Raw genomic sequence first — 27,975 nt, forward strand, 5'->3', positions numbered from 1 at the left:
GAAGAATATAACTTAGAAATGCCATACCCCATCAGAACCCAACATAAGCCTGCTTTACTCCATTGTTTGTAAATCATGTAATTAAGCAATAATGCACAAGGAGGTGTGGTATATGGCCAATATACCACGGCTAAGGGCTGTTCTTATGCACGACGCAAAGCAGAGTGCCTGGATAAAGCCCTTAGCCGTGGTATATTGGCCATACACCACAAACCTCCGAGGTGCCTTATTGCTATTATAAACTGGTTACCAACGTAATTAGAGCAGCAAAATTACCCGCGATACACGGTCTGATATACCACGGCTGTCAGCCAACCAGCATTCAGTGCTCGAACCACCCAGTTTATAATTGTAAACAAACACTATTTAGCCTCAAAACATGGTTAAAACTACTGTATTTTGGGTTCTGATGGGGTATGACAGTTGAACTAAGCTAATAAGGCATTTATAAGTTATATTCTTAAAGAATCAATTGATATATAGGCGGGGTGTCTGTTTTGTTTTTGTTTCAACTGCAAATTCTAATCTGAACGTGCATTCTAATCCCAGAGATATGAAACATGGTCATTACACCTATCAGAACCCAGTGACGCACAATACACACTGTAAGACCCTATAAGCCTTTAAAATGTATGAATATACGCATGCAGACAATCTGAGGTAGCTCCATGAGGTAGTCATGTTCTTGCATGGTGTACAATACGCCTACATTATGTAATGTTCCCAGATTGAAGATGTGATGTGATTGAAGATTGAGGATGTGGTCCACACTAATATACATTTGAATGACAATGCCGGTGTTGAAAAGCACATGCATTGAGAAAGTGCACATCACATAGGCTGCGTTTACACAGGGAGCCCAATTCTGATCTTTTGCCCAATTATTGACAAAATATCTGATCTGATTGGTCAAAAGACCAATTACTGGCAAAAATATCAGAATTTGGCTGCCTGTGTAAACGCAGACAATATTGACAAAAAAGATCAGAATTGGGCTAATATTGACAAAAAAATCTCATCTACACCCCCTTAACAGCTGTTAATATACACTACCGGTCAAAAGTTTTAGAATACCTACTCATTCAAGGGTTTTTCTTTATTTTTACTATTTTCTACATTGTAGAATAATAGTGAAGACATCAAAACTATGAAATAACACATATGGAATCATGTAATAACCAAAAACAAACAAATCAAAATTATATTTTAGATTCTTCAAATAGCCACCCTTTGTCTTGATGAGAGCTTTGCACACTTGGCATTCTCTCAACCAGCTTCATGAGGTAGTCACCTGTAATGCATTTAAATTAATAGGTGTGCCTTCTTAAAAGTTAATTTGTGGAATTTCTTTCCTTCTTAATGTGTTTGAGCTAATCAGTTGTATAGTGACAAGGTAGGGGGGGTATACAGAAGATAGCCCTATTTGGTAAAAGACCAAGTTCATATTATGGCAAGAACAGCTCAAATAAGTAAAGAGAAATGACAGGCCATCATTACTTTAAGAACTGAAGGTCAGTCAATACGGAACATTTCAAGAACTTTGAAAGTTTCTTCAAGTGCAGTCTCCAAAACCATCAAGCACTATGATGAAACTGGCTCTCATGAGGACCGCCACAGGAATGAAAGACCCAGAGTTACCTCTGCTGCAAAGGATAATTCATTAGTGACCAGCCTCAGAAATTGCAGCCCAAATAAATGCTTAAGAATTCAAGTAACAGACATATCTCAACATCAACTGTTCAGAGGAGACTGCGTGAATCAGGCCTTCATGGTCAAATTGCTGCAAAGAAACCACTACTAAAGTACACCAATAATAAGAAGAGACTTGCTTGGGCCAAGAAACACGAGCAATGGACATTAGACCGGTGGAAATTTGTCCTTTGGTCTGGAGTCCAAATTGGAGATTTTTGGTTCCAACCGCCATGTCTTGGTTTAACACTTTTTTGGTTACTACATGATTCCATATGTGTTTTTTCATAGTTATGATGTCTTCACTATTATTCTACAATGTAGAAAATAGTAAAAATAAAGAAAAACCCTTGAATGAGTAGGTGTTCTAAAACTTTTGACCGGTAGTGTAGCTCATCTGTTGCTCTTTCCATGTTTCTCTCTTACACACACACACACACACACACACACACACACTGAGCAGGTCTAATTCCTGAGCCTATTATACACGTCACCATATTACTTGTCACTATGAAAATATCTCTAATTAATCCTGCACAGCCTTCCCCAGCTGTCCTCAGAAGAAACCCATTGCAACACATCAGTGATAACCCGTCTGGTCAGGACTAGGGAGACTCAGGAAGGAAGTGCAGCTAACCACACAGGTGAGCACGACTGTCTGCTATCCTATTGATTAATATTGATTCTATTTGACATAGAGCAGTGAAAGATGTGGTCTAATTCTCCACTGGGATTGAAGAAGAGAAATAAGTAATGAAAGATGTGATCAAATCTAAAGTGATCCTCCATAATGTTAGAAATTACACGTGGAAAACGTTTGGAATACTCTATGCTGTTTCTGCAGTGTGTGAGATTTTAACATTTTAAAGCTAGATTCCTTAGTCGCTACATCCATGTTTGGAATTATAAATTAATGATATATTGTATACCCATTAAGTCTTGAAGAATATAACGTATAAATAAATGCCTTAGGACAGGGGTTCTTAAACTTTTTCAGCCAGGAACCCAAATTAGAAATTCTGTGTTTTCCTATGACCCAAGGAAAATATGCAACTATACGTAAATATCGGTACATTTCATTGCCTTTATGCCGAAAAAAATGCAATATAGACAAAAACAAATAACAGTGAAATACCCATAAATGTATTTTCATGTTTATTTTTCCCCATTAAAAACACAGCTGTCTAGGTTGGAACTGTTGCTGTTAAAATACAATAAATAATTTCATTCTGAACTGGAATAAACAGATTGATCACATCACACAGATGTATAACACAACACACACACACACACACACACACACACAGGATTGTTGACCGTGCAACCCGAAGTAACAGTACAGATAAAACAATTCAGGCCTACTGTACATCTTACTGTAGAAATTATTGTTGATTGAAAGTCTAGGTTGGAACTGTTGCTGTTAAAATATTTATTTATTTATTTATTCTGAACTGGAATAAACTGATTGATCACATCACACAGATGTAGACCAGAAAACACACACATACACACAGTCCCAATGAGGTGTGTGTGGCTGGTTGAACATTTCAACAAGCACATCTATTCTGGGCTCAGGTTTTGATAGTGCAACACTGAGGTCATGCTCAGCATTGACACTGTTTCTGTACTTGAGAACCCTGACTTGCATATGTATGTGGTGCCAAACTGGATCAGAACATCTACTGCTTTCTCAGTCAGGCAGGAGACCGCTTCCTGCTGTAGATGAACAGCCCAGAACTTTGTGAGTGTTTGTCTAAAAAAAAACATCTTGCTTCAATCAGTTTATTCCAGTTCAGAATAAAAATGATTACTTTTATTTTAACAGCAACAGTTCCAACCTAGACGTGTTTTCAACAAACATTTCTACAGTAAAATGTACAGTAGGCCTGATCATTTTTCATCTGTACTGTTTCTTAGGGTTGCACTATCTGTAGCTAGTTAGCTTGCTTTGGCTAATGTTAGCTATTAGCTGTGTAACGTTAAAAGGCCAGGGGATTGTTTGAAAGAGAAACTCACATCTACTACTATGAAAGATAGTACTCCCTTATTTCTGCATATCATCATGTTATAAAATGACAACAATGCCTTGCTAGTTGACTTACTTTTCCACTTTCGAAGCACTGTTTCCTGAAGCATTCTGCCCTGTTCTGAAAGAACTCCCTGGGTTTACCGTCATGTTGTGCCTAGATGTTTGGTCAGGACGTGTCGTTTTATTAATTTGTTCGTTTTGAGAGACTCATTACTAAGCACTTCCCCACACAAAACACATTGTGGGCGCTCCTCGTTATTTCTCGAAGTTTGTATGAAAGAGACAAAAAGTCCTAACTGTTTTTGCGTTTCATGACTATTGAGCTCAGTCATAACTTGTGTCTAGCATGAGTCCATTCCATGACAGCGGTGAGTGATGGCGAGTGGGAATAACAAGTCAGTGGCTTGAACTACAGCGCTGCAGCGTGTGGGCCGCGGAGTGATCTTCAACAAAACTGCAGAAAAAAGATCCGGTAAACCGCGAAGCACACGGACATCTCCCTCTCCTACTCGCGCAGATACCAAACTGAGCAGAGATCTCTGCTGAGCAGAGAGCGTACTGAACCGAGAGCGCAGTTGCACTTGGCCAAATAAATTCCATTAATTAATGAAATAATTATACATTTACGTCGCGACCCACCATTAACAGGTCCGCGACCCATACTTTAAGAAACGCTGCCTTAGGAGCTTAGTTCAACTGTCGTACCCAATCATAACTCAATATACAAGCCGGTTTTACTTCATTGTTTGTAAACAATGTAATTGTAAACAAACACTATATAGCCTCAAAACATGGTTAAAGATATAATTTTGATATCATGGATAGTCAGTCCTTGCACCCATAGCTCTTTCTATTGAATTGAGAGTGGTTAAATTTGTCCAGCAACATCCATCAAAGTTTTACTAAACGGTGTCGGGCTTTGTTATTGCTTGAGCTGCAGATTTTCCCTTTATAGGTGTATGGTTTTACAGTGTATTGTGCGTCGCTGTGTTCTGACAGGTGTAGTAAGGACCATGTTTCATGTCTCTGGGATTAGAATGCACATTCAGATGGTTAAAATACGTTAAAATCTGCAACCGATCATTTCAGATGACCAGCGCAATAGTCAGCACTAGGTGGAGCAATATAAAACGACATCAGGCCTTATCATAATTTATGCTCAACATTATCGAAACCACTGAAATGTTTTGCTTGTGCATGGATACATATAAAGACTATTCTGTAATTTACTGCCACACAGCACAAACTTGAGGAACGTCACCTTGGACACAATGATGATGTACAAGACAAACCAAAATACATTGACACACTGTACACATTTAGTAAGAATCTAGCAAGTTGTGTTGGCAGCGTTATCATCAAAGATAATGTTTTATTTTCAGCTCTGTAGAAGCTTTATGGTTATGGTTGCCCTAGGGGGGGGGGGGGGGGGGCAAAGTAGCTTTTCAAATTTAGCGACAGATCAAATGAGAAAGGTTTCAGGTGAAATTGAGATGTTATATTGTAGTTGCTCTAACACTGGAGATGGAGGAGAGATTTTGGGGGGACGGTGTGAATATCACAAGGATTGGCATGGTCCAGATTAGTAAACTTAGGTTTGACGCATTGTTTTGAGCAGGCCTATGAATGCTGTCATTACTCAGACTCAGCCGCATCATGTCTAAACAAGCTGCTGTTGTATGGCCTCTTTAGATGCTCCACCTGAAGAGTTGTATTGGCTCCCTGATCTAATGCTTAGTGGCTTAGGGGATCTGCATAGGTCATACAAACAATACATGCCACATTGTTATCTTTATCCCCCAGCAGCGTCTTACACACGTAGTCCCACGCAGACCCATGAATTAACTCTGTTTTAGAAAACCCTGAATATTAGACATAATCTTAATCTGATAATACAGCATCAGCCTGGCTCCCTCTGAATGTCTCTGACAGTTTCAACATGCTGCATACAGCACACAAGCCAGGCACACCTATGAACCAATGCGATGCTACAATGCTGCAAAGGCGAAAGCTTTGTTACAAGCCAGTCTCTTTGAGGAAGTGGTGATAAGAAAATGGTTTTCATTGATAAACTTTATTTTGTCTCCTCATTCAGAAAGTTCATTATGTCAAGCCCAAATGAAGATGAGGTGCCAGCAATCCAAAAAGGTGACAGACAAATCATCAACTAATATCAACCCTTCTAGTGACCTGACTCTTTATAGGTCTACACTGTTTACAATCCAAACCTCACATGAAATGAGAGTGAATTCTGTATAAACTGTCACGTTCCTGACCTGTTTTCTGTTGTTTTGTATGTGTTTGATGGTCAGGGCGTGAGTTTTGGGTGGGCAGTCTATGTTTTCTGTTTCTATGTTGGTTTTGGGTTGCCTGGTATGGCTCTCAATTAGAGGCAGGTGTTTGACGTTTCCTCTGATTGAGAGTCATATTAAGGTAGGTTGTTCTCACTGTTTGTTTGTGGGTGATTGTCTCCTGTGTCAGTGTCTGTATGTTACGCCACACGGGACTGTTCCGGTTTTTGTTCGTTTTATGTAGTCTGTTTCCTGGTTCATGCGTTCTTCACGTTGTATGTAAGTTCGGGTCCAGGGGCCTGTTGCACAAAAGTAGAATTAAGACATCCGGGATAAATGACTCAGCTGAGCTCAATGAAGCCAAAACATGTGCGTCCAGGCTTAATTGGTTGCACAAAGACCAAGCCAGGATGAGCAGACACGGATTCATTAAGCCAGGTGAAACCAATCCTGGATAGGTGCGCGCTCACGGCTCACTCAAATAGACCCCGCCACAGATCACAGATTAACTGATTTACCATGGCAACTAGAGCCGCGTACTTTTCCCCGTCGGAAGCACAAATCCTCATGGAGGCATACGAGGAGGTAAAAGATATAATGAAGAAGAAAGGCAACACCGCCACAGTGATAAAGCGTGGCTAAGTATTGCAGACCGCCTGAATGCGTAAGTAGTGCACAATTACACACTCACCGCTCCGCTGAAACATCACAATTACAATTCAAATATTTAATTCACATCTCCAAAAATGCAGTTGTACTGTAATTATGAAACGGTTAAATTTTTAATTGAAATGCACTGCAGATATGAGTGAAATTGTGTAAAGTAACTCCATCACACTGTATAAAGCTATGATAAATTTTTTGATATTTTTACTGAAAACAAGACAAAAATACCAAGTAATTTTTTGCAGTGTGACTCCATTAAATGTGTGTGTGTGTGTGTGTGTGTGTGTGTGTAGATTAAACATGAACGGGCCAAAACGGACATGGCAGCAGGTCAAAATCAAATACAAGAACATTCTGCAGAATGGTATGGTCCCTGACTAATATTTAACAAAGCACAAGCATATATTGTACCCAGAAGGTGCCTGCTCACACATTGTCTGTACTGTTTTAGCAGTGAAAAAGAATACCCACAGACAAGGCACGGGTGGTGGGTCACCAAAGGCTGACCTTACCCCAGCAGAGGACATGGCCTTGGAGCTAAATAAAGGCAGGCCCGTCTTAGAGGGGATCCCTGGGGGGAAAGAGACGAGCATAGGTTCCTCCCAAGATGCCACCCGCTTCATTCAAGGTATGTCCTTCCATCTCTACATGGGATACAACCACATTCATATTGAATCAATTTGGACTGTCTGACTTTGGTTTACCTATTGCCTTGCAGTGTCTGGCAGCACTGTGTTCCTGTTAGAGCCACCAGCACAAGCACCAGACGATGCTGATCCAGTGAGTACTCCATCAAAGGCATACTGTAGGCCTGGCATGTCTTGTCTACTAGCTTCAATATGAATCCGATTAAATGTGATAGGGTGAAGGCCCCAGTGCAGCAGCAACAGCACATGATGGAGACGATGATGAGGAGGAGACCATCTCTCTGGATTCCAGAAGGCATGAGGTATCATGTTAAGACTGTGAAAGTACTATTTACTCTACAATGGTGAGGAGTCCTCATCAAAATCAAAAAATCTAATTTCTTTTACAGGACCCAGATGCTATACAGTGGGAAAACCAGCCTGGCAACATAGTGCGTATTAATAAAAGGACACCACATCCTGCCAAATTCCAGCTGCGCTAATTGTATTGTGTTCACAGAGCTCACAAGCTATCAGAAAGTTGTATGGCAACCGCCTCCGGCGCCAAATAGAACTGGCAGACATAGACATTCAGTACAAGAAGAAAAAGATGGAAAATCTTGCACTGGAGTCCGAAATAAAAAAGAGGACAATTAGGAAACTGGACCTTGAAATAAAAAAACTTGAGAGGGAGGTGAGATATGCCTTCAATGTACACTGTATGCTAACTGTAACACAAATGTATTAATCATTATTTTTCTTTCCTCCCCCAGCTCCAAGAAGATGACACAGCTCAAAATAAAAATTAGGTATATTCTCGTAAAGTCAAGTGAGCCATGACATATGAGCTCTTATTGTGAGCACACAGGACGGTGGCATCTTTCTAAGGTTTTTTTTATTTTCCCAGCAATCAGTACAACCAAGTCATCGTTATAAGGCATCGCCCTCTTTTGCCCACCCCCCCAGCACCAGGTGTGGCCACTAGCCTATATGAAGGCCCAAAATTGTGTGTTCCTTTCTGCTCTGACAATGGCATGCCCATTCGTGCGAGATGTGGTGGATGAAGAAGCACTTGTGCTGAGGAGAGCCTTCAGGCGAAAGGGTCTTCAGGGACCGGTTGGACCCACTGGCCTTCCCTGATGACCATCTATATGAAAGATACAGGTTTTCTGCAGATGGCATCAGGTATCTATGCAGACTACTGGGTCCCAGGATTAAGCACCGCACTGCACGGAGCCATGCACTGAGTGTGGAGCAAATGGTTTGTGTGGCCTTGCGCTTTTTTGCTAGTGGAGCCTTCCTGTACTCAGTGGGGGATGCAGAACAGCTGAACAAGGCCACAATTTGCCGCACAATAAGGAGTGTGTGTCTGGCTATCAAAGCATTAGCAGATGTCTTCATCTCCTTCCCTGGCCACAGAAGACTCTGTGACATCAAAGAGGAGTTCTATAGGATTGCAGGTAAGAGGATCTACAAATTACAGGACAACTGTTAACACATAGTAGGATACTCATTACTTTGTGTGACAGGTTTCCCCAATGTCATTGGTGCAGTGGACTGCACACACATAAGGATAAAAGCCCCCTCAGGTGCCCATGAGGCCGATTTTGTGAATAGGAAATCCTTTCACAGCATTAATGTTCAGGTGAACATAACTTTTTGATATTGTCCATTGACGAACACTCTGCATTGCCAGTGATGTGCATTGATTGGTGTAATATTCCTCATCTTATGATTTCAGATGGTCTGCAATGCTGACTGTGTGATCAGCAATGTTGTGGCAAAATGGCCTGGCTCAGTCCATGACTCCAGAATCTTTCGGGCCTCTGAAATCTATCAGTGCCTATCACAAGGTAAGCCACACAACCCCTATTTATAACCATCATGGCTGTGTCAAGAATATCACTGTGTTTATGAGGTAGTAATGATGAGATTTTGTGTTGACAGGTGAATTCTCTGGTGTGTTGCTGGGAGACAGGGGGTATGGCTGCCAGCCTTTTCTCCTGACACCTTTCACAGACCCCCAGGAAGCACAGCAGGCCTACAACCATGCCCATGCCAGGACCAGGGCCAGAGTTGAAATGACCTTTGGCCTCCTGAAGGCACGCTTTCACTGCCTTCACAAATTAAGGGTCAGCCCTGTTAGGGCATGTGATATTACTGTGGCTTGTGCTGTCCTCCACAATGTGGCCTGCCTGAGGAAGGAGAGGGCCCCCAGAGTGCCACCAGCCATGGACTGGGACAATCCGGCAATCTTCCCTGATGACGACAGTGGTCGGCTGCTGAGGGACCAATATGTGTTGAATTATTTTAGTTAGTATGTGTGCTTTCAATTTTGGTTAAATATGTCCTGGAATTTTGGTTTTTTTGGGTTCGTTTTTTGACGAATTTGGCCTCTTATGATGTTTGTGCGGTATACTGTGTGTAATACAAGGCTGCAGGGAGGCTACTGCATCCATTCATTTGTCTGTTCAGTTGATGTGTATGGATTTGTCCTGCATTTATTTTAGTGTGCAGACATGCAGGGTGTGTTATATACAGACCTTTGAATGTGTATGTATCATTTTGTATAATATGCTTGGATTCTGTGCTTTCCATCTTGTAGAGTCACTGTGACTTCAGTTTCGAAAGGAGCTGATGGTTTACCTGCTTTGTTTTGTCCTTATTCAATAAAGGAACATAATGTTACACATTGTGTTTTTATATTCATATGGAATGTGTATTTGTTTATATGACAGAGTACTAGGGCCACACTGAAGAAAAAGGATAAAGTCATAAATTTGAGGCTGGTTCTTTCTGCAGAAAAGCTACATATTGTTTTTACAGTTTTGATACTTATGACAATGTGATACTTAATATTCTGGCACATCAGCATGTCTTTGTTTATGAAACCATACTGAAGTACAATTTCACGAAATGCCCCACATCTGTCATTTTAACAACTGTCCTCCTTTAAAACAACTGGTTACAATATGACTTGTGTTTTTTTCCCCTCTGTGGCCCTAATATTCTATCATTTTATATATAGCCTTATAGTCTATGGGAAACTGTAAATTATCTAATGATAGCAACATCATCTAAAAATCATTTTTTATCCAAAATCATTGAAATTAATGATCACAAACGTTTAAATAATAACAGTGGGTCTAGTTATATGTGATAACAATGTATAGTGAGCAGTGAAATAACTATTGGTTTCCATTTGTGGTGACTGCTGACACATTAGGGATGAGATTAAATAGATCCTGGAATTTAGCCTGGTCTGGAGCAGGCTAGCTCCACAGAATAAATCTCCATGGTAATTTATACCATAACATATCCTCCTGCCCCCTATCCATCTTTAGTGCAACCGGATTACGGATCAATTGAGCCAGGATCACCAAGATATCCTGGCTTAATCCCTTATCCTAGTTTTGTGCAACAGGCCCCAGGTCTGTCTACATTCGTTTATTTGTTTTGTAATTATTCAAGTGTTCGTCGTGTTCTTCAGTTTTGTTTATTAAATCATTATGTATTCACAACCCGCTGCAGTTTGGTCGAATCACTACTCCTCTTCGTATGAAGAGGAGGAAGCCCGTTACATAAACTGTCTTTCTGATGCAGACTTTTTTCTCTGTAAAACTCGGCTCTTGTTTTCACCTATTGATGGACCCCTCTCAACCCATATAATTACATATAGAACCCTGTCTCAACTACTTTGTGGTTTATCTACAAGGCCCCAAGGGTGTGATCAATGACTGGTCAGTCAGTGTTCAACCACAAGGTCAGTCAGTGTTCAACCACAACCACACGGTCAGTCAGTGTTCAATCACAACCACACGGCGAGACAGTAAGTGACTCGACCACAGAGGGAGACACAAGTGTTACAAGCTCCTGTGCAAATCAAAACATGTTTACTTTACCTATTTTAACCCAATGAAATAAAATGACTCGACCCTCCATTCAAGTCAATTTTATTTCTGTGTTTCAGACCCCTATACATCCTAGACATGAGCCTTGACTCAGCTTCCATCACCCCATTTGTCTCCATACAGATGAGTGTCCAGGAGTATGAAATGATCGCAGAGGAGGACGAGAAGTGACTGCGCAAGTATCGGCATCAGTGCATGAAGGAGATGCACGAGCGTCTCAGCTTTGGCCCTAAGTTCGAAAGCGTGGTGGAGTTGGACAGCGCCGAGGCCTTCCTGGAGCTCATTGAGAAGGCGCACAGGCTCACCCTGGTGATCGTACACATCTACAAGGACGGGGTCAAAGGTTGCGAGGCACTCAACTGCCTGGCCACCGAGTACCCCAGCATCAAGTTCTGCCGCATCCAAGCGGCCGCAACAGGTGCCGGCGAGCGCTTCTCAGACAACGTGCTGCCCACCATTCTGGTGTACAAGGCAGGCGAGCTGCTAGGCAACTTCCTGTCCATGACACAGCACCTCAGCGAGGAGTTCTTCGCTACCGATATCGAGGCTTTCCTCAGCGAGTACGGCCTGCTGCCCGAGAAGGAGTTTGCGGCCTGTCCTGATGAGGAGGAGGCAGGTGTGGAGGTGGAATAAGGGTCTTAATAGGGTGTCAGTGACAGTCAGTGCACATTTCTGAACCTATTAGCCTTCTAGGCTGCTGTAAATGCTATCTTTTTAGTTAACAGTATCCACTATCCAGTCAAGGCCGTTTAAGTTTATCACAGGCAGTGTACATTAACATCGGCAAAGCTACAGATTTCAGACATCAGCTCAATACTGTATGTGTGTATCACTATAAAATTATTTTATTCTCTATGTGTGTGTGACTGATTAGTGGATAATATTGCAATCTTTGTTAAAGGTTGTATTGGCGACACAGTATATGATCCTGCGGTTGGAGTAATGAACCCCCTTTCAGGGCTTGGGCTTGTTTATCACTACTGACCCAATGTATTCTGTGCTATATTTTCATGTTTGAATTCAATAGGGTTAAAGTTGTTAACCCCCAATCAGTCATTAAAAGCAGTATTTCCCCATGAAAGTGTTGGTTGGTTTCTCAGTCTAATTGTTTTATCAATATTAACAAGCCTATAGGGAAATGAATGGAGGTTTCGTAGGGATTTTAGATAAACGCTGAAAATAAGTCTGTGGTAACAACAGGCTTAGGAGATGTTATACATTTTGTTCTATGAGAATCAGCTAATGTAGCTTTTTGTGAATTTTGAAGCATTTATGTCATCAAAACAAGCACATAAAGCACTGTACATAATAATTGTTCATAAAGGTCATGTTAACTGACTGATATTATCTGACAGAACAAAACGTTTTAAATACTGTATTCTAAACCTGTGTTAACCTGCAACCTTATTTTCGGCATTTATCCAAAAAACAACGTCCTTCCCCGTAGGAATGGCTGAACGAACCAGAGGTAACTCATTGCTGTTTTTTAGGACTACAAGCTGGCGAGCTCTATACTGAGCATAACCATACAAGACCATACTGTAGGCCTAGGTCATCGCAAAATACTGTATTGAATACCAACGCTCTGAGCACTTCTGATGCATTTCCGTTGTTCGTTGTGCCAGCACTGTGGGTGAGGAGTGGTCCGATATGGTTGTTGGCATGAAGCGTGGGTGGCATGAAGTAACATGTCAGAACAGAGTGGAAAGTTTGTGGTTATCTCACATCAGAATATCTTATGACGCCTGAATGAACTGAAAATAACAATTAGCGGGTCCATTTTCCCCATTATAATAAATCATAGAGGGAATTTTAAATATATGCTTCAACATGTTAATTGGACACACACCTACTGAAAGACATTACACCATATGCTATACACATGCTTCTCTGAGTAAATTCTTTATTTCTCTCTATATAATTCTGCTTTACAATTCATATAAAAAAATATGCTAAATGATCAATAGGAAACATACAGCTTGCATATGCTTGTATAATAATAATAAATAATGTAAACTCAATTTCATGAAAATGTAATTAAATCAAGCGATTTAGTCACTCCACATAGGACCAGCTGTTGTTGTGTGTGTATCCTGTGTGCGTCCACCACTTGTTGCTCAGGTAGAGCAGCAAGTTGCCCGTGGCTAGGACAGTGATTGCAACACCTACACAACATGGCAACACCTACACAACACAACGGTATCCGGCTGAGTCAAGAGACAGCTATGTTACATACCTGATGATTCTGATTAATAGGTTGGGTTAGGTGTTAGGAATGTCACGAGAGGTGCTTTCCTAGTGGTTCACAAAAAAAACATCCTAGAGACATTAACGACACTCAGGTGTGTCCTATTTACTCATTATGATTTCCCTGTTAAAAGGAGGTGTTTTCTTGTGCAGAAGCCTGTATTATGTGCCGTGTGCGGTTGTCTCCTGAGTGAGTTTTCGAGACTCAGTGTTTGTTGGTCTCCCAGTGTTACTGTGATCCTTCTGTTACCGTTTCTCAGTAAAGTAATATGTTTATCCTTAACCACTGATTCCTCGTCTGGTCTCGTTGCACCTGGGTCCAACCTCACCATGTCACAACCATTACCCTAATCTTTTAGCTATCGATACTTCCTGTACATGCCTTTACATACACACGCTTCAGTCTTTCTCAATAGCTATTGATATATTGTTAACTCAAATCATGACAGCCAGGAGTTTTTCCCTGGTCATTCAGAGTGGTTGGGTTAAATGCAGAAGACACACTTCAGTTGAATGCATTCAGTTGTACAACTGACTAGGTATCCCCCTTTCCCGTTCCTTTCCTTTCTACCTCATGAATTCTGAGGAAATAGTTGTTTGAAGAGAGTATTTAAAAGGAAATACCAGCATAGTACACTATATATACGAAAGTATGTGGACACCCCTTCAAATTTGATTTGTTATTGTTTGGGGGAATATATACTGTAATGCAGGAGAACAGGTAAATGATGGGACACTGAGTATAGCGACAACCAGTGAATGGTCAACAGTGCCACCTTGTGGTTGATCTGCATAGCCTGAAATCCAATGCTAAAGCAGAGAACTAATACTGTACCTTTGTCCTCTCTCTCTCTATTAAAATATCTTCCAGGAACATCTCCACTCTGCTGGACACTATGTTCATATTAGTGGAGTAAAATACTTTTGGGGTTATCTGTACTTCACTTTTTATATTTTTGACAACTTCTACTTCTACAATCTTTAAAAAATAATGTACTTTTTACTCCATACGTTTTCCCTGACACTCAAAAGTACTCGTTACATTTTGAATGCTTAGCAGGACAGGAAAATTGTCAAATTCATACACTTATCAAGAGTGGTCATCTCTAGTGCCTCATATCTGGGTAACTTGGGGCTCCCGAGTGGTGCAGCAGTCTAAGGCACTGCATCTCAGTGCTAGAGGTGTCACTACAGACACCCTGGTTCGAATCCAGGCTGTATCACAACTGGCTGTGATTGGGAGTCCCATAGGGCGGCGCTGGGTTTGTCCAGTGTAGGCTGTCATTGTAAATAAGAAATTGTTCTTAACTGACTTGCCTAGTTAAAAGGTACAATGTTTTTAAATAAATTTGAAAAAAACTCACTAAAACACAAATACATTGTTTGTAAATGATGTCTGAGTGTAAGAGTGTGCCTCTGGATATCTGTAAATTAAAGAAAAAATGTAATTGTATCGTCTGGTTTGCTTAATATAAAGAATTTGAAATGATTTACACATTTGTGATTTTTATTTATTTATTTATTTTTATTTACTTTTGATACTTTACACTGGATGATATCTCTTTTGACCTATCACCTATCACAAAGGCGGCAGGTAGAATGTTCATTCAAAGATGCTAACTGTTGTGGCTCATGCAATGGAATGCATTTTTTGTAATGTCAACAAATCACAGCACAGATTGAAGGGTAAACTTCCTGGTTTTCACTCACAATGGCTGCCAGTCCACCCACAATGCCACCATTTACTTGAACGGGCATGCCCATTCTATTAATTCTATTTCTTCGATACACACACGAAATCAGGCACACACTCACAAAAGCATAACACACACAGACAAACGCGCAGGCACACAAACAAGCATGCACACATACAAATTATCTTCAGCAAGGAAACTCTGAGCCCTTGTTATGGGCTACAAAATAACTCCCTACTCATGACATTCTTACCAATAGGATGATGATCTGGGCTCGGAACGTCAGCTAAACAGCCTTTACGTTATTTTTCTGAACAGAAAAACATTGACTTGTAATAAGCAGTAATACGCTCCTATGAACTACATTGTGCCACCAAAAGTAACGCTGTGCTTACCTGCCCTGCCACTAGCTACACTTCATCAGGCATCGTTTTGCCATTGATGAGGCAAAGCCCATCTTCAATCTGCTTCGCCCATGTTTGAAGTTCCTCCTGAAACACAAAAGCAAATGATTAGTTTCACTAGAACTAACATTTTAATCCACTGTCCTATTTGAGAATATAAAAAAAGGCAAAGTGAGCTCTGCTAAAGAGGAACTCACTAGGCATTTCCTAAAATGTACTGTTTATTCATCTCTCATATAGTGATGTAATGCTGACACGCTTAATAAAGGTGTTTTAATAAGTGTGTTATAAACATTCATATGGAGCTATAACAATACATCAGGTAATAGTATCCAATATAACCCCCATCACCTTCACACACTTTTCCATGTCCTGTGGTAAGACATGCATCTCTAACACGGGGAACAGCAGGTCCAGTTTCACTGAACATGTAAACATTGGCCAGGAAGTACACCCCCACCACTGGTACTTCCAATCAGCAGGCTTGGCAAAACTCTGAAATCACCAATCAGAATAAAGTTAAGGCTTGTAGTATTTCCAGGGCTGAATTTGAATACAGAAAAGAGAAAGTAGAGGAAAATGGACCACTTTAAAAAAGGCCATACTGTCACACATTAACTCATCTTGGGATCTCGAACATCAAATGTTCAGCAAACGGCTCTGAGAGTGATAAAAATGTTTTCCAATGCTAAGGGTTCGCCTTGTATCAAGCACACCACACAACTCGGGAAAAAGATGTCACTACATTTATCATGGACTTTAGTGAGACCATTGTTCATCATTTACTGTCTTTGGGCAGTAAATAGATGATGCAATTGAGACCAATTTGAGCAGATGTGAAGCGTGACCTCAGTAACATCCTCCTTTGTGAGACTCCATATTCGTCCCTTGGATATTTGCTTGCCCACTGCAAAGATCAACTACTAAAAACACACTAGTTTTAAGAAGCCCACTTTCTAGTAATGTAGTTCCTGTTATTAAAATGCATGATCTCTATATATAATAATACTCAGATGGATTTAGGCTTTTGAAACATTATTGCCCCCAGCTTTAGTTTATGTGTTGCTTAACTGTCTCAATGTATTTTGAGCCTCTTTGGGCAGCTCAGGTGGGGTGACAAGAAATTTACCAAAAACGGAGAAACCTCCCTGTAACACCCGGGAAACCTTCAGGAAACCTACATTACTACATAATTAAACATTATTACAGAGTGAGACTGAGATACAAGTAATTGCTCACAGTGCTAAAACTGTGTCATGTTATGGGAACTAACTATAAGAGCTGACATTTTCATTTTAAAAGTTGTATTATTATGATTATTATTATTGTATAAAATGCACTATTATCATTATCTACCTGTCTGGCATGCTCAGTGACCCAGCCCAAGTGGTCCAGTGAGGTCCCAGCTCTCCTGCTGACAGATGGAGACCCTTGTCCCTCTGTGTCCTTCTGAGGTGTCCTCATAGCCAGCACCACAAAGTCTCTCTGGGACTAACTCTGACAGAGGGGACTAGGATGTCCTACTTAGGAGTAGTTAGAAGTCCTACCAGGAGTTTTTCTGAGTCACATGACCTGAATAAGAAAAACTCTGGGCCCTCTGTAAAAAGTAAGCTATTTTCTGGTCAAATTGTGTGCTCAGGGAAAAGACCTGGGTCGTATTCACTAGACACCAAACTGAAGGGAAAAAACGGACTAAAACAACTTTCCAGCTGAAATAATACATTTAATAAAAATATAGATTAAATTATTATATCTTTTTCTTTTATTTCCGATTTTTCAAGGGGTGCTGTACCCCTCAGCACCCCTGCTTCCCATGGCTGTGTAAACATGAGTATAAACTACATTTATTTGCAGACGATCTCCTGATATACCTGATCAATATGGAAAACTCAATACCCCCTTGTTAAAAGAATGTCGTCGGTGGGGTAATTGGGTATTACCGGAAATAGATTTGGGAGCAATGCCATTCTGAAAAGGTTTATTCTACCTGTAAGATTTTTGGGAAAAATGTTCCATTTAATTAGATCTGTTTTCATATTGTTGAATAATGGGATAAAGTTATCTTTATATATTTGTTGATTAAGCATCATAAGTATTTAATATTTTTCATGGTCCACTTAAAGGATTGCTGTAGATCATGAGTTATTCTTTTTCCTATTGGCATTATTTAAGTTTAACCATGTTAATTTTATATCCTCTGATTTTAGAGTATTCAGAAAATATTTTTCAAAAGTATACTCGGTCATAACAGACTTTATGTGGGAAACTGAAACTCATAGAATAAAAGGAAAGTTTTACATCTCCCCAAGTCTGAGGGTGGTTTTAACCTCCCAGACTTGGAATTGTATCAACACGCAGTGGCGTGTATTCCTGGATGCCAAGGGAAGCCAGGCTTCCCCAAAAAACGGACAAAAAACCCCAACAAAAAACACATATAAAATATTTTTTCTTTCATCTCTCTGTGTTTCATGATTTTCCTTAAATTTGCAAGAGTCTGAATGTATCTCACCGGAGAAAGCATCCGAGCGAGAGAAAACAGCGCCCCACTGTCTCAGTATGTGTAGGCCATCTATCTGACACTCCTCTGGTCAAAAAGTGTATTACATTGTTGCCACCTGTAGCATTGAATGCAAAGGAAGCCAGTGAGTATTTGACCTCCCTTGATTAAAAAAAAGTATCAAATAATAGCCAATCAGCATTGAGCTAAACTGAGTGAGCTCAATTGTGAATGGCCCTGGCGCACTGAAATAAAGTGACAAGGGAAGCCAGTTTGGATATGGCTTCACTCCTATCACATGGCATCGAGAGTATACATCATTGACAGACAACTTGAATTGTTGCATCTCATTATATTGATGTCTTCAGGTGGCTAGCTAGCTAAAATTGGCCCTTTCCTAAATTAGCTATGGATGGAGATTGGGATTTGGACTTGTGGTTTTACTTAATTCTCTGTACTGACCAATGGTTGTTACCGGCGATTCTGATCTAACCATAAATTCATACATTGTGCCCCTTGCCCGAGAGGATGGAAGTTCAATATGTAACGTTAGCTAGATGTAGAAGGCTAATGTTAACTAGCTAACGTTGGCCATGAAAGGAAGTTAGGCTAGCGAGCAAGCATTTTAGCAAGGTAGTCTAGGACAACAAAAAATAAAAGCGTGTACTTTATAACAGAGTCATAGACCGTTTCGTCAACATGAGAGAGAGGAGGATGGCATTGGCATTCCTCTACAAGTAGGGTGAATCAACATGGTTTTTCTATTTGCACGAATGCATCCACACACACACACACACAGATCAAAATCATTGAAAGCCACATCATATTTAGCTTACGTTGTTTGGACTAAATTGTTTTTGGTATATTTTAGTTGTCACTGTACTAGACTAAGCAGAGGTGATTTGATGATATTGAAGTGGGGGTCTTGGCTTCTCCAGTGATTTTACCCATGCACCGCTACTGTCAACTCACCACCCAAGACTTTTACTTGAGACATACACTGAGTGTACAAAACATTAGGAACAACTGGTCTTTTCATGACATAGACTGGCCAGGTGAAAGCTATGATCCCTTATTGATGTTACTTGTTTAATCCACTTCAATCAGTGTAGATTAAGGGGAGGAGATAGGTTTTAAAAAGCCTTGAGACAATTGAGAGACAGATTGCGTGTGTGCCATTCAGAGAGTGAATGGGCAAGACAAAAGATTGAAGTGCCTTTAAATGCAGTATGGTAGTAAGTGCCATGCACACCGGTTTGAATGGGTCAAGAACTGCAACGCTGCTGGGTTTTTCACGCTCAACAGTTTCCCGTGTGAATCAAGAATGGTCAACCCCCTAAGGGACATCCAGACAACTTGACAACTGTGGGAAGCATTGGAGTCAACATTGGCCAGCATCCGTGTGGAACGCTTTCGACACCTTGTAGATTCCATGCCCCGACATATTGAAGCTGTTCTGAGGGCAAAAGGGTGTGCAATTCAATATTAGGAAGGTGTTCCTAATATTTTGTACACTCAGTGTATTGTTAAATGCACTAAAGAGGAACAATGGGTACATATTGTTTTCAAAGGATAAAGCTAAGAACATTAAAAACTTAATAAGAACACTATAACAATATGGAAGAAAATGAAACATTCTACAAGAATCAATATCACTCCCAAAAAACACACCCCTATGGAACAATTCTTGGATAGCTTTTCAGAATTCACAATAAACTGGTCCACATAGAAAAAACTAAAGGCATAGAAACCATAAATGACTTGGTAACAGGAAATAAAGTTATTTCAATTACAGAATTAAAAAGTAATTTTGTTCTGACCAATGTAGATATTTTCAAATACATGTAACTTAAGTTTCATATTACGAAAATGTGATTTGAAATCATTTGGACATCAGAGCAATGTGGAGGGAATCCTGTGTGTCACAACTTCTGCCGAAGTTGGTTCCTCTCCTTGTTCGGGCGGCGTTCGGCAGTCGACGGTCTTCTAGCCATCATCGATCCACTTTTCATTTTCCATTTGTTTTGTCTCCCCACACACCTGGTTTCAACTCCATCATTACATGTTGTGTATTTAACCCTCTGTTCCCACCATGTCCTTGTCCGGAATTGTTTGTTGTAAGTGCATGTGCACGTTTATCTGGTGTGCGACGGGTTTTGTACCCATTGATTGTTTGTTCTGTTTCCGGTGGCTTTTATTATTAAAGTGCTCCGTTGTAAACACAGTTTTTGCTCTCCTGCGCCTGACTTCTCTGCCGCCAGTACGCACCCCTTACACTTTGATTCAGAAATTATACTAATATGATAGATAAGATATATAAAACCTTGCAGAGAGCCTCTCCAACCAATAATTAAAAAGAGATATTGATTGGCACAAGATGGAGTGTTTGAACATAACTAACGAAATTACAGTTCACGAAAATGTACGCTTAATCCAGTATAAACTAATGTATAGAATGTATTATACAAGTGAACAACATTCACAAATTCTACAGCACAATGGCAGAATCATGTCTTAAGTGGAAAACGAACAATGACTCAATAATTCATGCCTTCTGGGAGTGCGATAAAGTACAAAAGTTGTGGGCGGAGTTAGAAAGTTGGCTGTCATAAATGTAACAATTTAAGATTACTTTTTTTTTTCTCTTCTTTTTTTTAATTGAAATTTTACCCCCTTTTCTCCCCAATTGCAGGGCTTCATGATTGAAGAGAAAGCTAAAGTATCTGCATATTTCAGGGTGTGGTGAGATTCCCAATGGGTTGGACCATACTTTTCTCTAAAATAATTAAAAAAAAACTTTTACTTAAACTGTAAATTAACTTATCCTCCATTGTTAAAAACAGTAGATGAATCAAATGCTTTATTATTATTTTTAAACGTGTCTACAGAGAGAAATAGAATAGTGCAATTTGGGGCCATATGGCATAGTGTCACAAGCACTGGAAACGCCCAAGGTATGAAGAATGAGAGGGAATGTTGGAGTGAGAAAAATGGGATGGGTATGGATCAGGTGGGAACATGTTGGTTTGAGTAGGTGTGATGTCATTGATGTTTGTTGGAATTTGTGTGCGTTTGTCTATTGTATACTGTCTATGTATGTTTTCTGATGTTTGCAAATTAAAATAAATCTTAAATAATTATAAAATAAAACAGGGAGGGACTACCTGAAGTGGTACTTTTCGTTTTCCATTGCAAAACGTTTTGCTACGATGTGTAGCCTACTAATGAATACGATCCTGACACCATTAGGGAATGACGCATAGATCCATGATAAGTGAACCTTACCTGGCCAATGAGAAGTCCTGTGACACAAGATGCACGGAGATTGAACAGATATTTCACCACCACACCCTCTGCCCATTCTAACGACAGAATAAAGACGGAGAAAGGCAGCGAGAGAACTTTAGCTTTCTCTTCAATCATGAAGCCCTGCAAGTTATATTCAGAAGCTGTGAAACACGACATTTTCCAAAATATCACAGTAGATTATTTCAGATAACTAATGGACAGTACTTCAGCAGAAATTAACGTTATAGTTAGCTAGCTCAGTCTAGCATGACACGTTACATTAGTGGATGGAAAGGTAACTTGGTTTTCAAACAAACACAAATCCTCTAGAGGTTTGACAATCGCACAGAGGTGTAAGATTGTATCCTTATGAGTTCAGCCTAAATGTATTAAAATGTATGCTTAAATTCGTTATAACGTTAGTTACCTGGTTGACATGAGTGGTTACTTCATGAATAGTTCCAGCAGCAAATTAATATGGTCGTCACTAATTAACACAGCCACAAAGACAGTCATAATTATAGCTAAACCCCACCCATTTCTACAATTTATATTTTTTAAATCTGATTTTAAACCTAACCACACTGCTAATATTATGTCTAAACTTAAATAAGGGACCAAATTAGTGGAAACCAGAGAGGAAAAGACGAAGCGAGAGGGTTTACTCCGCCTAAAATCTGTCTACGAAATAAAACCACAAAGAGAGGAATTTGTGTATGCAAGTCAATGGGAGTGTCGAATTTGTCTACACAAATGTAATTACTAATTTTCTATTGTGAGTCTTATTTGATCGAATAAACGTTTCGTTATGGTAGGCTGTTACGAATACACAGACATAAGTGGACGCACCTGATATTTCGGCAACTTTGAAAAAAAACCACTTCATATCAGAGATGGGAATAACTTGTTTTTTGTAATACTCTATTGAAATCGTTACATTAAGTACTTTCGAGGAAAATAGGCAGGTGCCGCGTTCAAAACAACGGGTTACTCGAAAGTATCCGACAATCGTGCGTTCAAGACTGGGACCTGAATAAAAACGAGCTCCGACTTGGAAAAATCGATTTGAACGGTCACCCAACTCGGAATTCCAACTCGGGAACTCTGGCCGCTTTCTAGAGCTCCTATTTTTTTCGACAGACTAACTGTTGTGAACGCTCGGAAGTCAAAAATTTCCCAGTTGTCTTGAAAGCGGCAATACCCTGCCCTTTAGAAGGGTTTGAGTTTAGCAACCAGGTGACGCAGCCTGCCAACGTGAACGCGATTGGTCAATAGTCTGTTGGATGGGGCGTTGATTCCCATTCAAGTAGGCGTTCCCTAGCGGAAATATACAAATTATGATAGAACGCCCCAATAGGATCTCGCTAGCTCGTGCTTGGCATTTGTAAGGAATTGTATTAGATATTGGTAACTTGTTTTAACAACTTCTCAACATTAGCTATGGTTGACACAATATACACACTCCCTCTTTCTATTGGACATATGCTGGACTCATTGGACACATGCACGACACCCACAACTTCCCTCCCCCATGACAATCACTCAGACACTCACAACTCAGGGTTGGAGCTCCAGACAACGAACAATCTCAGGAACCAATGGAACGTGGACACCAGGCCTGTACAGGACTACCCAAGACCCAGATCGACCAATCGGAAGGCCAGACTCGCAGATCAACCTACTTTGCTTGTTGTCTATATATAAAACTGTACAACTGTGGAAACTCTCTCTTTTCCTGACGACCCCATACGGATCAGATAGAAAGAGCCGTGCTGCACGCTTTGCATAATATTTTTACACTTGAATAAACCTGCCTTATTATAAAATTATCCACCTCGTCCTATGTCTCAACTTGTTCTCCTGTCTCCAGTAAACGTTTTATTAACAGACTTGGTAGCAGAGGATGGTTATACACCTTTGATTTCGGTCCATAGAAAATTGATCAGACAGGAGACGCGTGGGAGAAAGATTCCAGAAGGAGAGGTGACCTTTTTTGAAGGAGAATCGCGATTCAACTCACCCAGGAAACTGATCAAAAGAGCTCGAAACTAAAAGGTGAGCAGATGCCTGTTTAATCAAATTCTGTATATTGTATTATAGCCAATATCTAAATTCAATGATCAGAAGTACTGTGGTGAGTGTGAATTGTTGCTAAATTTATGTGGAATTGTTTAGAATCTTAAGGCATTGTGTAAAGATATTTGCGAAGTATAAAATCAAGTCGAATTAGTAATCTGGAACTAGTTGAATTATTCTTCAACTAGGAGTATCGGGGATAAATCTAAGCTTGAGGCTGTTCAAGTCGAATTAGTAATCTGGAACTAGTTGAATTGTTCTTCAACTAGGAGTATCGGGGATAAATCTAAGCTTGACGCCGTTCAAGTCGAATTAGTAATCTGGGACTAGTGGAAATGGCACCCCACTAGGAGCATCGGTGATAAACCTAAGCTTGATATAGGAGTAATGGTATTAAACTTGAAACTCAAAGTGTTGAAATGTAATGTAGCCTGTTCAAGTCGTATTAGTAATCTGGGGTTAGTGGACATGGCACTCCACTAGAAGCATCGGTGATAAATCTAAGCTTGGCACATTGGGATTCAAGTCGCATTAGTAATCTGGGACTAGTCGAAATATTCTTCAACTAGGAGCATCGGTGGTAAATCTAAGCTTGAAATAGGAGTAATGGTATTTAAACCTGAAACTCTCCAAATTAATGTGAGTGATTGAACGTTCCACGAGACCGATTGCTAATAATTAGCCATATGCTAAATTGAGGCTGTGTTGGAAGTGACCGCCGGGTCAGAGAAGCAGCTATTTTCTGCTGATAAATTGACCTGATTTTTCCCTCTCCTGCTGTTGATAAATCCTTAAGGGTTAGAATTAATTTGACCATTATTTTAGAAGCGCTTGATTTACTAGTATATTGTTCCCAAAGGAAACTTCTGAAATATTTTGCCAAAGTATTTAATTAATTGAATAAGCGAAGAGAAATCATATTTTTATTATAAGTACCTAAAACTGTCATTCCAATTATATCAGGAGCGCGTGAATATATTCGTATATTGTTTCAAAAAGATATAGCTGAAATATTGTTGGAAAACGAAAATAATTTATCGAATACACGGCAATAAAATTCTTTGTCCACGCGGGTCGGACACGAGACGGGGGGGGTTAGAAAAAAATAAATAAATAAATACATCGCTGGTTTCGATCAGTGACGGGCTAAAGTATACAAAGATAATAATAGACCTAGACATAGCTTAACGACAAAATGACCACGACTATCGTCCCCAAACACAAATTCAATGAATACTTAGATCAGAGAATGGAAGACAGAGCAGGGGGGAGAAAAGAATATAAAGCCATTAAAAAGATCTGGAAAAAAGTGAGGCTAAAATGGACGCATGAAGGTTACCTTACTGGTACGGCCCCATCAAAAGGGCAACTCCTCACTATGGAGAAAGAATTAGGGGAAGCAGTAAAAGAAGGGATAGAAAGTGAAATTGAAAAGAATAAGAGTCACTTATTTAAGAAGGAAGGAACAAAGCATAGGGAAAAAGCGGAGGCAGAACTAAAAATAGGCATGTGGGCGATTGAAGAAATGAGGAGAGCACTCCCTTACAGGAAACCTGATAATATGGGGGTGGTCACTGGAGCACCAACTGACACCAAAGAGGGCAGGCCTAACAATAATGACGCCCCACCTACCACCACAGCAGCCCCATCGGCCCCAACCCATCTCAGGGGCACTGTGGGGTTAATGGCACTTCCCCAGGCTCAGTTCAATTCCCATGTGCATCACCACATCACCCAATACAATAAGGATAAGGGAGGGGCTGAAACACAAATCCAGTCCCTACAGGTACAACTTTTGAAACTACAATTGAAAGAGGCCCAGAAAGGAGAAAAACCCAAGAAACAGATGGTGGCTGAAGATCAACCAGACATCTCACAAATCATTGAAAAAACGGTTTCACAAATGATACAGCAACAAAAAAAACCCATGTCAACCCCACAGGGACCTAACCTACCATCACAACTCCTGGATCAGCCATTACCCATGGACATCCCACCATACTATCAACCAACACAACAAGACTATCCTTCAACATGGGGACAACAACCACGATACCCATCACCCTGGGGGACAGGTCAAGCACGACCAATGAACTGCTACAATTGTAAACAAACTGGACATATGGCACGTCAGTGCCCATACCCATTGACACCGACCCAACATTACTGGATGACCAATCGGGCACGACAAACCAACCCAAGAGGACGTGGAGGAGTCCGGCCACAGATGTACCAACCACGTGCGGGCCCTCAACCTGCATATAATCACCCAAACCCAGACCCAAATCAGCAACCACCTCCTCTTTTCCAGGGCATGTCAGATGAATATGCCCCATGGCCCTGAAGCTGCCCACCACCACTGAACGAGAATGGGGGTCAACATTTTCCACTCCACACCGAACCAACTATCATGTGTGAGGTGGAGGGAGTGACCCACCAATTTTTGGTAGATACAGGATGCACGTATTCTGCCATGAGATCTCGTCAACCACTCTCTTCGGAAACAATACAGGTGGTGGGGGTATCAGGAACACCCGAAGCACAACAAAAAACCGTTCCGTTGCTCTTCTCCTGGGGCCCATCCAAGCTAAAGCATCAGTTCCTATACTGTCCCAATTGCCCAATCAACCTCCTTGGGAGAGACCTGTTGTGTAAACTGAAATGTTCAATTTACCTTACTGAAAGGGGCGTGGAGGTCTCCATTGATCCCATTCCTTCAACACCGGAGCACCCTGTTAGGGTGCTGATGTTACCCATCATCCCAACCCCTGAGTTGTCAGCAACACAAGAAATCTACTGGCTAAAATGCAGGGAGACAGGAACTGGGACTCCAGAGGTCCAGTTTAAGTTCAATCAACTGAAATCACAGATCTATGCATTACACCCATACAAGACCCCACAAGCTGAGATTCACTGTATTTGCTGGGGGCTCCCACGTCTGATCTCTGCCTACAGATGACAAAAACATTACTGGACTTTCTGGCCGTCAAAGGATACAAAGTCAAAATGAGCAAAGTCCAGACCTGTCGCAGAACTGTCCTTTTCCTTGGCAGATAAATCTCGGGAGAAGGAGCAGGACTCTCCAAAACCCACAAAGACTCTATACTTCATCATCCACGCCCCATCACGGTGTCGGGAATGTTGTCTTTCCTTGGCTTGACAGGGTACAGCCGAACACACATCCCAGACTACACTGCCAGAACTGAGCCACTGAGAGAAATAGTGCGAGAGGCGGGACCAAGGAACCTACACTCGTCATTGACATGGACCACTGAAGCATCAAAGGCTTTTGCACTTTTGAAAACAGATCTCTCAGTGGCAGCAGCATTGACATCACCTGACTACAAAAACAAATTCCATCTGGATGTTTCTGAAAAGGAAGGATTCACATCATCCATCCTTTTTCAGAAACAAGAGGGGGAGAGAAGAGTGTTGATGTATCACTCCTCCAAATTGGACCACATCGAAGTAGGACAAACCACATGTTCCAGATATGTAGCTGCAGTGGCAAAAGCTATTGAAAAAACAGCCCACTTGGTAATGTGCCATCCATTGGAAATACACACCCACCATGGGGTTGCAGCATATCTGATGAGCAAAGAATTCACGTTCAGCGCTGAAAGAAAAACGAAAATTCAGAATAAATGCACACAATCACACATCACATTTGTCAACACTGACAAAAACATGGCAGACGCACTCAATGCTGAAGAAGGTCTACCCCACTCCTGTGCAGAAAGAGCTGCACAGGAACTGAAACTGAGACCTGACCTGGGGAACGAACCACTCACCAACCTGGACCTATGGTTATACACAAGATGGATGCTGCTATAGAGGAGAGGAAGGGAACATAGCAGCATACGCAGTGGTGCAGCAGCTTCCGAAGGGATCACACGTGACCTTGGAATCTGCCATCATCCCACAACCTGCATCGGCCCAACTGGCAGAAATCATAGGGTTAACACAAGCTTTGGAAAAGGCTGAAGGAAAGACTGTAAACATCTACACCGACTCAGCGTATGCTCATGGAGCAGTCCATACTGATGGACCACAATGGGTTAGCAGGACATCAGCATAGATTACACAGATATGGGGCAAGACAATGTGACAAATGGAAAAGGTACCTGTTAGTTATGGTAGACAGGTTCTCTAAATAGGTTGAGGCAATACCAACAGCAAGGGAGGATGCAAAATCGGTCATTAAGTGGCTGCAAACCGAACTCATACTAAGGTATGGAGTTCCAAGGCAAATCCGATCCGACAAACGGGTCCCATTTCAGAAACCAACACCTGAGACAGGTGGAGGAAAGATTGGGTGTGTATTGTTTAATGACAAACGCTCCATGTACCAATAGGGTCGGATGTGTAAATGTCAACTGATTAATGGATGTTGTTTAATGATGGGGTTAGTGTACAGGCCACAATCTCATAAGTCTCGTGGAACGCGCCAATCAAATGTATGTGCTGGTTTGAAGTTGATTTGGGTTGAAGTCCTGCCCCTGGCGTTGCTGGCCATGATAGCCTCTCCAGGTGCAGGCACCCACCTCTCTCCTCATG

The 27,975-nt window shown here is 40.9% G+C and overlaps 1 protein-coding gene and 2 pseudogenes across 6 annotated transcripts; 2 read left to right on the top strand and 1 right to left on the bottom strand.

Moving 5' to 3' along the window:
* The first annotated feature begins 5,622 nt into the window (after nucleotides 1-5,622).
* On the top strand, nucleotides 5,623-10,010 carry LOC139560585 (putative nuclease HARBI1). Of its 6 annotated transcripts, none has more exons than XM_071377485.1 (10): nucleotides 5,623-7,303; nucleotides 7,394-7,455; nucleotides 7,538-7,624; nucleotides 7,712-7,753; nucleotides 7,822-7,995; nucleotides 8,075-8,110; nucleotides 8,209-8,761; nucleotides 8,831-8,946; nucleotides 9,043-9,154; nucleotides 9,249-10,010. In XM_071377485.1, exons 7-10 carry the CDS (start codon nucleotides 8,560-8,562, stop codon nucleotides 9,617-9,619), a joined length of 801 nt encoding a protein of 266 aa, XP_071233586.1. In that variant the 5' UTR covers nucleotides 5,623-7,303; nucleotides 7,394-7,455; nucleotides 7,538-7,624; nucleotides 7,712-7,753; nucleotides 7,822-7,995; nucleotides 8,075-8,110; nucleotides 8,209-8,559; the 3' UTR covers nucleotides 9,620-10,010. The 6 variants fall into 6 exon arrangements, with proteins under 6 accessions (XP_071233586.1, XP_071233585.1, XP_071233587.1 ...); XM_071377484.1 differs by having other exon boundaries at nucleotides 5,623-7,039; nucleotides 7,127-7,303; nucleotides 7,712-7,995; XM_071377486.1 differs by having other exon boundaries at nucleotides 7,538-7,753.
* A 1,280-nt stretch (nucleotides 10,011-11,290) lies between these two features.
* On the top strand, nucleotides 11,291-12,204 carry LOC139559574 (phosducin pseudogene; annotated as a pseudogene).
* Nucleotides 12,205-15,051: 2,847 nt separating this feature from the next.
* LOC139559575 (protein odr-4 homolog) lies at nucleotides 15,052-21,519 on the bottom strand (annotated as a pseudogene).
* Between the last annotated feature and the right edge of the window lie 6,456 nt (nucleotides 21,520-27,975).

Source organism: Salvelinus alpinus, chromosome 30 (assembly GCF_045679555.1).
Source record: "Salvelinus alpinus chromosome 30, SLU_Salpinus.1, whole genome shotgun sequence".
In the NCBI taxonomy this organism is placed as follows: Eukaryota; Metazoa; Chordata; class Actinopteri; order Salmoniformes; family Salmonidae; genus Salvelinus; species Salvelinus alpinus.

What these genes read in the sequence shown, in the direction of transcription:
- LOC139560585 (XM_071377486.1), top strand. Translation starts at nt 8,560, where the DNA reads ATGGTTTGTGTGGCCTTGCGCTTTTTTGCTAGTGGAGCCTTCCTGTAC. An exon ending in TTCACAGCATTAATGTTCAG is followed by an intron (nt 8,947 to 9,042) that starts GTGAACATAACT and finishes TTATGATTTCAG; the next exon opens with ATGGTCTGCAATGCTGACTG. An exon ending in CTATCAGTGCCTATCACAAG is followed by an intron (nt 9,155 to 9,248) that starts GTAAGCCACACA and finishes TTGTGTTGACAG; the next exon opens with GTGAATTCTCTGGTGTGTTG.